Source organism: Panicum virgatum, chromosome 4N (genome assembly GCF_016808335.1).
Source record: "Panicum virgatum strain AP13 chromosome 4N, P.virgatum_v5, whole genome shotgun sequence".
In the NCBI taxonomy this organism is placed as follows: Eukaryota; Viridiplantae; Streptophyta; class Magnoliopsida; order Poales; family Poaceae; genus Panicum; species Panicum virgatum.
In genome coordinates, this window is record NC_053148.1 from 21,780,075 (window position 1) to 21,794,565 (window position 14,491).

Genomic DNA, 14,491 nt, shown 5'->3' on the forward strand with positions numbered 1-14,491 from the left:
TTCTTCTCCATTAGCTGCAGCAAGAATTTAGCGATTTTAAAAAAAAGAAAACTCTTTTGTAAAATGGTGAAAAGACAGAACTACCCCTTATCTCTTCAATACTCTTTCCTCATCCTCCTGTGTTTCTGGCTGAGCCCCTGGTCCTCTCTAACCCTAGCGAGGGCTAGAGGTGGGCGACACGCAGCAGCGCGGGCCGCGTCGGGGTGCGGGTGGTGGGTGTCGTGCGATGAGCTGGCTGGAGCGCGGGCAGCGCGCGCAGACAGGAGCGCGGGCTGCTCGCGGCGCGTAGGAGCAGGCGGCGGGGGTGGCAAGCATGCAGGCCACGCGCGAGCCCACGGCGGGCGGCGCGACGCGGGCTAGAGGGCGGGGGCGGTGATTGTGCAGGCTGGCGCAAGCCAGGGGATCGGGAGAGGCCACTAGCAAGACAGAGCCCTCTGTCGTGATCTGCTCCCACACGGTATCTCTCATTTGTTCTCTCTCGCTACTGAAGAAAGACCTCCATTCCCAATCCAAGTGCCAATCTCTCAGTTCAATCCCTCTATGTTGCTCTCCTAAAATCGGTAAGCAAAGAGGTTGCACCTGCTCAGATCCGGCATCTCTGAAAAGAGCAAGCAAGCAGAATGCATCTCTCATGTCTGCTTCAATTTCTCACACGGACATGCATTAAATCCACCCCGCAAATTGATGGGCACACGAGGTCGAGCTTTTAATCACACAGAGTTTTAATGCTATTGTACAGGAAAACAAAATTTTAGTGATATTTTCCGGATATAGACATCTTTTGATGCTATCAGACCAATTTTCCCACATATATATATATATATATATATATATATATATATATATATATATATATATATATATATATATATATATATATATATGCATTTGGTTTGAATTTACTTTCATGTGTTGTGATGTTGTCAAAATTATGTCATATTCTTGTTCATATTCTTATTGAAATGCTGCTGAAATATAATAGCAAATAAGGGTATATTCATAAAGTTCTAAAAAAAAGTAGGGGTATATTCACAAGGGCAAAATTGTCTCTTTTAACACTATTATGTGTGTTGACGGAGGAGGGGTAAAGTGAAGCTTCATTTCCAAACAGTAAGGGTAAAATTGCAAAGTGAAAAAAAGTGAGGACAAAATCACAATTGGAGTTCAAAACAGGGGCAAAAACGCAATTGCCCCTTTTTATCTATACTATAAAGGATGAAAGAATTGAAAATAATTATTACCCACTCTAATCCACCCATCCTTCTCACAAAATATCTTTTTTAGACCCACATGGAAGATCTTAGTGTTTGACCAAACCTCAAAACACCATCAAGAAAAATATTTCTGCCACAAAATATCTTTTTTAGACCCACATGGCTGACCACAGCGGAGGGAGCAAGAGCAAATTTGCTCCCTCCTCGTTTCCCACGCCCTCTCTGTCTACAGTACTAAACAGTACATCTACAGTGTCAAACAGTATATTTGCTCCTTCGTTTCCTCGTTCCACTGTGGACGGTCACCCGCCCGCCTGTACCCAAACCGCTAATTTCCTCGCGACGCCGCCTCCCCAGCGCTAATTCCACCGCCGCCTCCCAAAAATTGCCTCCCGAGCGGATCAGGCGAGCGCGTCAGCTCCGTCGCCGCACCTCGCCACGACCGGCGGCGCTTGCTTGCTTCGGCTCCAACTCTACTGCTGCTGGGCCGTGGCGTTCGTTCCGGCGGACGTCCCGCTCCGACGGACCCCGCGATCTTGCCTCGCCGCCCGTTCCGCTCGCTCTCGGGGACGGGCCGGCGGACGTCTCGCTCGCTCTTGGGGACGGGCTGGCCGCGCCGGTCGTCGCCCCTTCCGCTGTTTCCGGGGCTGCCCGACGTCGCGCCTCCCCCCGACGTGGCACCTGCCTCCGACACCGCCGCGTCCTCACCTGGCTCCGATGCCGCCACAACCTGCAACGCTGACTCCCCGTCGCAGCACCTGCTGGCCTTCCCGGCGGGCACGGGCGCTGGCCCCTCGGGTACGACTCGCGACGCCGCCTCCCCGCCCACAAATCGACGCCGCAACGCTGCGCCGCCTAGGGTCGACAATGACGTCCCCGCCATGGCCTTCCTCGGATCGACATCGAGCGCCGCCCCGCGCATCCGGATCCGGCGACCTCCTGCCGGGATGCTGCCGCTCTCCGCGCATGGATCTCCGAGCTCTCTTTTCCCCGGCCGGCCGCCAATCGCGCCGCACACCCTGATCCGGCGACCTCCAGTCGCACGGGTCGACGGGCCACCGTGCAGCCGCTCACCGCGGATCTCCGACCTCACTCCGCCCGGGCCGGCCGCTCGTGGAACCGTCGCCCTCCGACTGATTCTCCCTTGCTCCGGTCCCTGGTAAAAATTTTGCTAGACCCCAACAATTTCTCCCTTGCCCCTCAGACTGATTCTGAATATGCGTCCTTCGATGGCTAAGCTAATTGGATAAACTAAGCTAATTGCCCCAATGGATAAGCTAAGCTAATTGCCCCAATGGCTTGTTTGGAATTTTTGCCCCAATGGTTAGACTTGTTTGGAATTTTCATTACCATGATAAAGTATGAGCAGCATTGGCAGAGAAAATGTAAAATAAAAATGGTAATGTGAATTGTGTTATTTATCTTTCTGAATTCTGATAATATTGTATACAGCAGCTCTTTCTGGGTGTGGCACATCTATTGTAGTATCAGCAACTTTGTCTGGTAAAATCGTGTCATGGTTGCTCATACTCATTTTGTTTTTCTTTTCTGAATCTCAGATTGATGCAGAATTTGTAACTTGTGATGGGTCAATGCTCAAGCTCACTTATTTCATCAACAGTTTACCCCTACAGCTTCTAATAGGTCTTCTTGTAATTGTAACTCGTAGGGTCAATTGCTACCTGATCCAAAGACTTTCCCTTCAGGCATCAAAGCTCTTGTAGATTATGTGCACAGAAAAGGTTTAAAGCTTGGTTTATACTCAGATGCTGGGTAAGTGATCGTCTCAATTATAGATATGCAAATTCTTGATCCTGATTGCTTCAAGTGATGGTTAAAACATAACAATCTGAATCTCTCAGGAAATTTACTTGTCAAGTTGGACCTGGATCGCTCTATCATGAAAATGATGATGTTGCACTCTTTGCTTCATGGGTATGACCAACAAGCACTGACTAAACTACTGATGTATAAATAGTTACTGCACAATATCGATTTGAAGTGCTAATACCAACCTACCTATTTGTGCCTTGAGGGTTTGAACTATGCTAAAATATATTTAAACTTGAAGCTATTGTACTAATACATGTACGGAAATTATTTTTGTTCAGGGTATTGAATACCTGAAGTATGGCAACTGATTCAATCTAGGAATAAAGCCTAAGAAAAGGTTAGAAGGCCAACATGTCTTCACTCAGTGTTGACCACGGTTTAGAACACATGAGACCTTACCATGCTGTCCTAAAGTTTGTTTCATGGTGTCATATTCGTAGATATCCAGGCACGTGTTTATGCAGTATAAACCTGTAGGTGATAAACACATGAAGAACGTACCTGTTGACTGCGGATGCCATCCGCAGCATGGCCGCCTCTAGAGTGCCGAGACGTGGCCGTCGACGCCCCTCTGGCTAGGTACTCCTCGTGTGAAGCCGTTCCTCTCCCCTTCTTCCTCCTCTCCTGCGACGGCGTTCTTCCAGCTTAATGTTAGTATATTAGATTTAAGCCAATGTTAGAGATCACTAATTGATTGTTGGGTAATTGGTTCGGTTCAAGGCTTTCTAATTATTAATAATTAGTTTTGGTGCAATTTATATAGTGGCTAATGTTCGGGAATAAAATGGGCAGAACGGCATTTCCTTTCAAATTCACAGCTTCTCTTATGTTCTATCAGATTTCAGCTGTATTATTGCTCTCTGTTTTGTACTGACAACTGACCTTTTTAGGGCGATAATTTATCTAATGACTTGCCCATCTTCAAAAGTTTGTATGTTTATCTAATTATCTGATTTTCTATGGTGAATTAGCATATGGTTGGATATGCTGTCCGGCTCCTAGAGGTTTATCTTATTGATTATTGTGCATTAGCTGGAGTGAAGCTTTCCCATGTGCACTTTTATTTAGGTTCAATCAATGATTTTTTTATGTGTATGGAATGGATAAAATTGTTGTGTGCCTGCAGGATTCTGGTGAGGTCTTTTCTTTCTGGTTCAGATGTCAAGAATGCTCAAAATGTGGTAGGCGATTTGTGAATAGCAGTTATTTGGGGAATATATATGCTACACTTGTCATTCTCAAATGTGGTGGGTGTTTATTGAGTAGTTTCTTAATCCTTGCAGCATAATATTGCTTTTATTCAACAATATTCATATTTCTCATGCTTTTTGTTGTAGTGTGTTCGGAATACTTCGGATGGAGCTGGATCGGCGTGCTGGGCAAGAACCAAAGAACATCGCAGCCATGCTTCGGTTCCGTACGGAGGAGACGCGGCTCCACCCATGCTCTACACCCTGCGATGGAGACGGTGCACGCTTGGCAGCCATGATGCATTTCAGGGACCTAGATAAACACAGGTAATGTAGGTTTTCAAGTCTTCAACAATAGATTCTCCATTCTCCATGTGCAAGTTATGGTGATTTGATCAACTGTGATTTAATCTGTAAATTTTCTTTAGTGTACTAAATGGTGCCAAACATATATAGTTTAACATATTAAGGACTCTTTTGGTACCGATTCCCTTGAAAACAAAGTTAGCCCACACCACCGCTTTGCTATTTGCTCTTCATTTATGCTACTTGTTGTAACCAAAATCCATGTTCATTCTACTAGCAAATGCTTGAGCAGGTGGGTAATTGATCTTGTTGTTTCATAATTATCATTTGGATTCACCTATCCAGCAATCATCAAATAAAAGGCTAGAGAAACTTCTGGTTTTAGGTTTCTAACACACATCTTTGCTTCTGTAGAGTTTTAGGCTTTTATCTTTCTAAAAGCTAAATAACTTCACATCATTAAGGAAAAAAATACAAGAGACCTCAATGAGGAAGCTGAAACTGTAAACGTAGTATGATGAACTGCTAAGGAAGCATCTGCAACATCTACAGATGATGCATTTAGCTCCAGTTCAGTAACTGCTGCATAGTTCTATTAAGATTAACAGTCGTATATGGCATGCAAGCTACTTTGTTTATCTCTGTTCTGGATAATATGTTATTTTCTATTTATTTTAGTGAACAGTAGTGAACTATTCATTGCATGTCGAGTGACCTGTATGCATCAGCTATTTTTAAATCATTGCTCTGTTTGTCCAGCCTTAATCTGGACGGGACTCACTAATCCGGTGGCACCAGCCATGCTCATAGGGAGGTTGTTAGCATAAAAAACAATGAAGTACATGTGCAGACATCAAATGGGAAAAAGGTACCATTTGCCTTTTCTTCTCATGCTTTCTGCATAAGATTTACATCTTCCTTGTGCTATGACAAATTGAAATTATGTTGTTTTTTTACGCGACATTTCCTTAGGAATATTGGTGTTATTCTAAAAAGGAAATTTATAGATCTGTTCCAATATTTTGTTTTCTTCTGGACTCGGGATATAGGCTGTATCTTTTTTTTGACAGAAAGTGGATTCTGAATTTCATCGCATTTAATGCATCTGCACAGGATATGGCAGATCAAAAGTTTTTCCCAAGGATATGGAAGCTCCACCTGGAGGAGTTGATGATATGACAATACTGTCATACTTACATGAACCTGGTGTTCTTCAGAATCTAGCTATATGAACTGAATGAAATATATGTGAGCTCCTTACCATCTTTGCCTAAAATCTTACAACAAATAAATTGCATAGTTGCTCATGATAAGAATTCTGTTGTACCCATATATACACTGTCAGCATTTTGATTGCTGTAAATCCATTTCAAAGCTTGCCACATCTTTATGATTCCCACGTGATGGAACAATACAAAGAATTGAGTCCCGATGTTTTGATGTAACCCAATTATTTTTAAATATAATTATTCTTTAAACATGTGATCTTATTTTTTAAATATAATTATTATATAAACACGTGCTTGAGCACGTGCATAACCACTAGTTTATATAAATGTGCGATATTATTACGTAATTGCAGGTGTATGGGTGCATCCTTTAATGAAAAGCAAAGAAAAAAACGTGTTATCGAGGATTGCTCTAGGGAATGTCTTTGGAATCCAGAAGGGCGGAGGAAGGACCATGCCATTTAATTTTGAACGGCTGGTGAACTCAAGTTCTATGACCTTGACAGGCCGGTCAAACATAACCGGAGCCAAAAGGGAGTGCTACTGATAGGCATGTTTACAGGTTAGCGGTTAGCCAGTGTCCAAGGTCTCAGATAACCCCATCTGTTTAGCACTGGACCTTTCTGCTTTACAGAACAAAGGAGGCCTCAAGAACAAACAGCTGGATCTCATAACCGCACGCGTGTAATCCACCATTACAGGTGGTGTTCGTCGCTGCTAATTACGTATACCAGTTTGGAACGTTCATTCGTCGTAGCCATTTTCGGCGTCATCAACAGATTCATCTGACTCCAGATTCTGATCAGAGATCACTCTTGAACGTTCATGAAACAGGACGGGAAAAATCTATATATGCCCATACACAGGTCATGAACAATGAATATTTCCATGCCGAATCGCTAATCTATTGTTACTCGTTAGTCTTGGGATTTTTTTTTGCCAAAATGAAGTTTCTTGAAATCAAGCTTCCATACCCCGCCATCCATTGTGCCGTCTCCGCCGGCCTCCTCGCGACGTGCCTTTTGATCCTCGCCGTAGTGATCCTGCCCGACCACCGCGAGCCGCCGCTGCCGCCGGTGGCGACCGACGACGGCCATGGCGGCGGTAACCTGTCGTGCAACATCTTCCAGGGCGAGTGGGTGCCGGACCCGGGCACGCCACGCTACACCACGGAGATCTGCCCCGTGATCCACGGCCACTACGACTGCGCGCGGTACGGCCGGCCGGACCTCGGGTTCGTCCGGTGGCGGTGGCGCCCCGCAGGGTGCGAGCTGCCGCGCCTCGACGCGGCGCGGTTCCTGCGCGCGGCGAGGGGCAGGTCCATGGCGTTCGTCGGGGACTCGCTCGCCAGGAACCAGATGCACTCGCTGGTGTGCCTCCTGGCGCGCGCCGAGCGGCCGTCGCCGTGGACGAACGCGACGAGGCACGCGTACCGCTTCGGGCGGCATGGGTTCACGGTCGCTTCGTTCTGGTCGCCGTTCCTCGTCCGCGCCGTCGAGGCCGACCCGGACGGGCCGAAGGGGAGCGGGGCGAGCCTGTGGAACCTCCACCTCGACGAGCCGGACGCCGGGTGGGCGGCGCGCGCCGGCGAGTTCGACTACGTGGTGGTGTCGGCGGGGAGCTGGTGTTAGCAATAATCTTGACTAGTTAGATTGCATAGGTTGCATTTTGGCTAGGACGTGATTTGTTCACGGTGTGCTTGTGGGAGGCGCATGCATGTGTTGCATGCTTGCATGTAGATTAGTTTGTGCTAGTCCATGCATGCGTAGATAGTTAGCTAGTTAGTTCGCGTGTGCGCGCGTTCTGTTAGGATTGTAGCAGCAGGAATGGCCAGGAGTGAGCAGTTGGCGGCATCGGCGTAGGAGCACGACGGGCCACGGATCAACACTGAAAGACCGGTTCTCCCGGTGGAGTAGGAGCTCACGAACGGCAGAACGGCCGGGTCTCCAGGAAGCGTACGTGCGCAGGAAGATCGGTGTGATGGGAGTCGTGTGGGCGCTGCGTCGCCAAAATGGGGCTACAAAAAGTCCATGTACATCCTGTGTAACTTTGTGCCGAGTCCTTGAGATGGAATAGAAGCCAACATACAGGCCGTCCGTGCGGCCGGGGCGTTCGTCGCCATTATCGTGTGTGTGCTGTTCATCATCTTCATGCTCAGTCCGTGTGTGAGAGAGTGAAGAATCCGAGTGTATCAAGGGCTGGTTCCAACATTTGGTATCAAGAGCTTGGTTATCATGGGATTCGTTCCGTCGCCGGAGGCGCGCTGGTGCTGGCCGGAAGTCTGACGGCGTGGTGCGGTGCGGCGAGGTTGCACAGCCGTGTGTCGGCCCTTGCGCGTGATCACCAATGGAGGCGCTACGGCTATCGATCGTGTGTCGATCCTGTTGGGCACGCTTATCGACATCCGTCGCCGGTGGAGAAGAAGCTCGGCGTGTGTCGCTGAGGAAGAATATGGGGCTGCGGCGTGTGGCGCTGCTCCCATGGCTAACGCGCGTGTGTCGCCGGAGCCGAAGAAGACGCCGGAGGGTCCTGCCGTGCGTCGAATGGCGTGTGTCGCCGGAGACGGAGAGGAGTGGCGTGTGTCGCCGGAGAAGGCTTCGACGTTCGCGTGGAGTTGAGGCACGCAGCAGTGGCCGTGTCACGTCGGGAGCCTGCAACGGCGACCGTGGCGATGAAGACAACGGGAGAGCTGCAGCAACTCCGGCAACTGCAAGTCAAGATGGAGGAGGCGTGAGCCGGCGCTCCTGTACGACAGGACGCGCGGCGGAGTCAAGATTAGGGGGGAAAATTGTTAGCAATAATCTTGACTAGTTAGATTGCATAGGTTGCATTTTGACTAGGACGTGATTTGTTCACGGTGTGCCTGTGGTAGGCGCATGCATGTGTTGCATGCTTGCATGTAGATTAGTTTGTGCTAGTCCATGCATGCGTAGATAGTTAGCTAGTTAGTTCGCGTGTGCGCGCGTTCTGTTAGGATTGTAGCAGCAGGAATGGCCAGGAGTGAGCAGTTGGCGGCATCGGCGTAGGAGCACGACGGGCCACGGATCAACACTGAAAGACCGGTTCTCCCGGTGGAGTAGGAGCTCACGAACGGCAGAACGGCCGGGTCTCCAGGAAGCGTACGTGCGCAGGAAGATCGGTGTGATGGGAGTCGTGTGGGCGCTGCGTCGCCAAAATGGGGCTACAAAAAGTCCATGTACATCCTGTGTAACTTTGTGCCGAGTCCTTGAGATGGAATAGAAGCCAACATACAGACCGTCCGTGCGGCCGGGGCGTTCGTCGCCATTATCGTGTGTGTGCTGTTCATCATCTTCATGCTCAGTCCGTGTGTGAGAGAGTGAAGAATCCGAATGTATCAAGGGCTGGTTCCAACAGCCGGTTCTTCCGCCCGTCCGTGTTCCACGAGCGCGGCCGCCTCGTCGGGTGCAACGGCTGCCTGGCGCCCAACGTCACCGACCTCACGCTCCGGTACCCGCTGAGGAAGGCGTTCCGGACCGCGCTCCGGGCGGCGGCGGTCGCGGGCTTGCCCGGACGCGGCGCCAGGACGGTGTCACGGTATCTTGCAGACTGGCCAAGCGAAGGATGAGTGGGCTAGACTACTAATTCTGTATCGGCCCATGGAAGTCTATGAGGGGTGCAGTGTATACAAATACAGAATGGAGAAGCAACAAGAGGGTTGTCGATTGACCGGAAGCAGAACCGGGCAACCGGCGGCGGCGAGCTCACGCTCGAGGCGAGCACCTGCTCGAGGCTAGCTTAGGCTAGATTCCCATCCCTACCCTTCTTCCTCCTCCAATCTGTTACCCGGTTGTATCTAGAACCTTCTAGAAGCATCCAGAACCTAAATTCGCCTTCCTGTACTTCCATTTTCTGTATAAAGCAAGTGGGTTCGTGACAGACGGTGGTCGTGCGTACGCTCTCGCCGTCGCACTACGAGAACGGGACGTGGAACGAGGACGGCGACTGCGCGCGGACGCGTCCGCTCGCGCGCGGCGGGTGGGAGATGAACGCGGTGGAGAAGGAGATGTATGCGATACAGGCGGAGGAGTTTGCGGCGGCAGGGAGGGAGGGGAAGGACGCGAGGATGCTGCTGCTCGACGCGACGGAGGCGATGGCGCTGCGGCCTGACGCGCACCCGAGCAAGTACCGTCTGTGGCAGCCCGACAGGTTCAACGTGTCGCGCGACTGTTTGCACTGGTGCCTGCCCGGCGCCATGGACGCCTGCAACGACATGCTCATCCACATGTTGCTGCACTAGAAAGTAGAAACAGGCCCGATTCGACGAGTTGCCATTCTTTTGGTATTTGATTTCGGTACGCCGTTAGCAGTTGTAGACTGTTGTAGCATGCATAAACCAAGCTGCATCTGACAAACAATCACCGAGAATATATATGAAATTCCTGCAGATATTATGCATGACCTGTATCGAGTCTCGTGGATTGTTATTAGTAATTGGTGAATCGGAGATAAAAACAATACTAGAGATAGACATAAACCAAGTGCTACGTTGTTGTTTACTTGTTTTGTTGCTACTATTTTAGATAATGGAAAACATCAGGCTTCAAACCTCTTCGTAGAAGAGGCATCAGTCCAAAATCACTACATCGCATATAAAATTTAAAACACATAATGGTCCAATATTATTTACCAAGGCGTAAAATAAACGGCCATCCATGGAATGTGAAGAATTCCATGGATCTTGACTCTAGACCCTGACATGCTTCGACAGTCTCATCCTTTTTGTCATGCATCAATGCGCTTCAATAGAGCCCAAAACCAGACCCAATGCGTCCCTCTGAAAAGAACCCGTAAAAAATTGTTTTGGTCTACATTTGTTAAACACAGTTTCATTTCTTGTGAGTAAGGATGGGAAACGGATAGGAGATATTCGAATTATCTGACATCCGTATCCGCTTAAACATCAATATAGATATCCATATTCGTATTCGAATTTAATGTGGTAGTAAATTGGATATATCTGAATCCAATTTTCATTAATTTTCTCTATCCGATTATATATTTGTATTTGATAATAGCTAATAGTATCCGTATCCATTTTCATTAAAAATTATTTAAAAAATTATATTCATTTCTCACAACCCATATTATTACTTTTTATAATAAAAAATAAAAAATATTAAATTTACTCTTAAATTTTTTTGTTTTATATTGGAATTACTTCTTTTTTATTTATACATAATAAAAAAAATTATTTTTATTTCTAATTTTATTTTTATGTATTTATTTATTAACATATTTATTGATAAATAAACTATTTTAACTACCAATCTTTATTATATTATTATACTTTAGTTTGTACATGTATAACGATTTTGTAATCTAAAACTACCAATAAAGAAAATAGCTAAATGTTAGCTCATATATCAAGTAAATATCTGATTTAGAATCCGAATCTGATATATCTGTTTTGCATTCGTATCCGACAATATCTAAATTAGTATCTGTATTCGATTTTAAATGTGGTAAAATGTGCTATCCGAATTCGATTCTATGCAAATCCGATTCGTTCCCATCCTTACTTGTGAGCCATATTGCCCAACAAAAGAAACAGCCCTTTCAGTAGCATTAAATTCTGATTATGATTGCCAAATTTAGGCCAACATTAAACAAATCAATGGTACTTTGTGGTGTTGAAATCCCACACACAATATGTACTGTACGCCATAAAAATTTGGCATAATGACATTGAAAAACAAATGTTTGATGGTTTCTGGTTTACTACAAAAGAAACAAGTTTTGCTTCCTTCTCAATTTCTCTTAACTAAATTGTCTTTCGTTAAGATCACCCCCCTTTTTAACATAGCACATAAAATCTTTATTTTGAGAGGAATCTTCATACGTTAAATTCTTGTTTAACTCTAATGTTGTTATTGACTAAGTGCTTATACATTAACTTAACTATGAATAAACCATTCTTATGCAGATTCCACACAAATAAATCCATGCCCTCATTTAAATTAACATGTACTAGTTTCGAAACAAGACTATGCCACTCAGTTAATTTCTTCCTAACTAGAGCTCTCTTAAAGGAGACATTGAGTGGATTTGTACGGAGCACTTCCTCCACAGTTGCATGTTTCTTTCTTACAATGTTAAACAAGTTTTGGTTCTGGAATTTCAGGGCCTGGGTGCCTAATCATCTATCCACCCAAAATCTTAATCGGCTGCCACTATTTAGCTTGATCTTCCCAAGATTTAGGAATTAATCTTTTAGACCCATGAAGCTCAACCAGAAGTGAGTCTCTTGCTTTCTTACACACCTGGCTTAAAGTTTTAGTGCTGAGAAATTGAACAAGCAAAGAATAAAATTGAAGAAGGGAATTGTGCGCCCTCATTCGTGGTGGTGCCCCTGACCGGCGGCCCTCATTGTGTGCGTACCATTCGTGGCGGCCTCCTCCTTCCATATGCTGGAAATCGGGCGTCCTCATCCGCGGCCCCTGTGCCGGTGCCGCCGAGGCAGTTGAGTTGGGTCTTGGTGGGCAGAAAGTAGCCTAGTGGGAGAAGTCGAAATGATCTTGTCGTCGTCAGCACGGCCGGCGTTGTTGCTAACGCTACCAGGATCACTTGCAGGCTATATTGCAGCTAGTATGACATTATGTTTCTTCACCGGCTCTCTCACAAACTTGTTATAGATAAATGTCGCTCCCCTAAAGTTTGGGAGCACCAACCAGATCATGAACAACAGCTTCAGATCATACCAGATGGAATCTTAAAATTCACAGAGATATGCTTCAGGAATAAGTCTACTCAGATACTCAGATGGAGTAAATCTAAATCGTCTGATGTTTGCATACGAGTTCTTTTCTAATAATAGTATATTGTAGTATTGTACGTCATAAAAGTTCTCTTCACATTGTTTACTCATCGATGTCATGTTGTGCGTCGCATCTCAGCTCACCAGTTTTGTCTGTCTGCAAATCTGATGCAGCATGATTGCCTAGTGGCTTGTAATAAAATCCAGAATAATCGCAAAAAAAAATCCAAAATGACTTGCACGAGCTGCTGTCACAAGTCGGTCGTCTCAACCTGCATCGTTGCGAATAAGTCGATAGTTTAATTTTGCGTCGGTCAGTTTTCTAACTGCTCCATCATATATGTTGAGCAACATATATAATACTATTATTACTCTCATATCGTTACAAGACAAGTGGTAGTGAATTGTTGTGAATAAAAGATCAATCCATATTATTATCATTACACTTCCTTTTTTCCCAAAGGAATTGAATGTCCAAAAATATGGTTGAAATATTTTCCCTCCGTTTGATCGACGACCTATTAGCAAGCGTCAACGAAGACGATGAAACGTCATCCTCTTTCTAAGCAGGCATCGGTATGAATCAGAATATCAGAGTGGACCGTATTTGTGTGATTACTGTTGATCGTATTTATGAGAGCAAACAAACAATTATCTCAAGGAAAAAAAACAGCTGCGCCATTGGTTTTGTTCCTTGAACCTATCGGTAACTCGCAGGTATACCCTATGCTTTACCGTGCTGATGTGATGATAATGTCAATGTCGGCCTCGTCTTTGGTTTCTCCTGACACTTGAACACTATATCTTGGTGTCTCCAATTCTCCACATCCTGCAAGACAGGACAAAATTCACATTATCCATGGAAACATGCGAGCCTGACCGTGCACCTCGCTGATCCATAGCTTTTAGAGACACAACAAAGATCACTGTATACTAGCATGACCAACGCAACCGAGATCCTCTCCGTGGTGCTGCTCATCGCCGGCGTCTCCCTGATGCTGGTCGTCCACATCCTCGTGATCATCTGGGCGCTGCGGCGCGGGCTCGGCTCCCGCGGTACCTCGCACACCACCGACGAGGAGCGCGCCGCGGGCGGCCGCTGCGGCGTCGGAGGGCTTTCTGCCGGCGAGCTCGGCACGCTGCCGTGCCACGACTTCAAGCAGGCCGAGGCCGCGGGCGGCGCCGGGGGCGGGGACTGCGCGGTGTGCCTGGAGGCGTTCGAGCCCGGCGACCGGTGCAGGCGGCTGCCGCGGTGCGAGCACAGCTTCCACGCCGAGTGCGTGGACTCGTGGCTGAGGAAGAGCGGGGCCTGCCCCGTGTGCCGCGCCGAAGTGGTGGACCGGCCGCCCGAGGGCGAGCCCAAGGCGGCGGCGCCAGGGGCTCTGGAGATGGCGGAGAGAACAAGCCTGGCCGCATTGGGGGATCGTTGCTGAAAGATAGCCGAAGCTATGGCGGCACTCGATGGGGCCGCTACATAGTTGCACTGGATTTGTGTTGTTTGTGCCAATAGCCTGTACATATATATCATGTGGTATGTATTTCTCTTCGGATTGACTATTCTGATGGTGGAGGAAAGATTGGCACTCGACCAACACGAAAAATATCTATTATTTGGTTTCTCATATACAGAGGAATACTGTAGGTTCGTTCATGAATTACCATCTTCTAGACAAATGCAAGCCTACTTTTATAGAAAGAAAAAAAATCCATTTTACTACCTCAACTTGTTGGCTTTGTCCATCCCACCTCCTCACCAAAATATTGGCTTAATTTACTATCTCTACTCCTATTATTCTAGATTATTTAGAGCCTGATTGGTTATCTTCTAATTTTTGCCATGCCAAACTCATAGCAAGCCAACATATTGGCATGATTAGGGTATGCCAATGTATGGGCAAAAAAAATTTAGGTGCCCATTTGGTTTAGTGCCAAAATATGATAATT

At 46.8% G+C, this 14,491-nt stretch overlaps 2 protein-coding genes across 2 annotated transcripts; both read left to right on the forward strand.

Moving 5' to 3' along the window:
* The first annotated feature begins 6,131 nt into the window (after positions 1-6,131).
* On the forward strand, positions 6,132-10,232 carry LOC120670709 (protein trichome birefringence-like 19). The gene is made up of 3 exons (XM_039950857.1): positions 6,132-7,396; positions 9,133-9,319; positions 9,671-10,232. The coding sequence occupies exons 1-3, from the start codon at positions 6,642-6,644 to the stop codon at positions 10,028-10,030; spliced, it is 1,302 nt and encodes a 433-aa protein (XP_039806791.1). The 5' UTR covers positions 6,132-6,641; the 3' UTR covers positions 10,031-10,232.
* A 3,131-nt stretch (positions 10,233-13,363) lies between these two features.
* Positions 13,364-14,148, forward strand: LOC120669007 (RING-H2 finger protein ATL39-like). The gene has a single exon (XM_039948835.1). The coding sequence runs from the start codon at positions 13,486-13,488 to the stop codon at positions 13,978-13,980; it is 495 nt and encodes a 164-aa protein (XP_039804769.1). The 5' UTR covers positions 13,364-13,485; the 3' UTR covers positions 13,981-14,148.
* Positions 14,149-14,491: the final 343 nt, after the last annotated feature.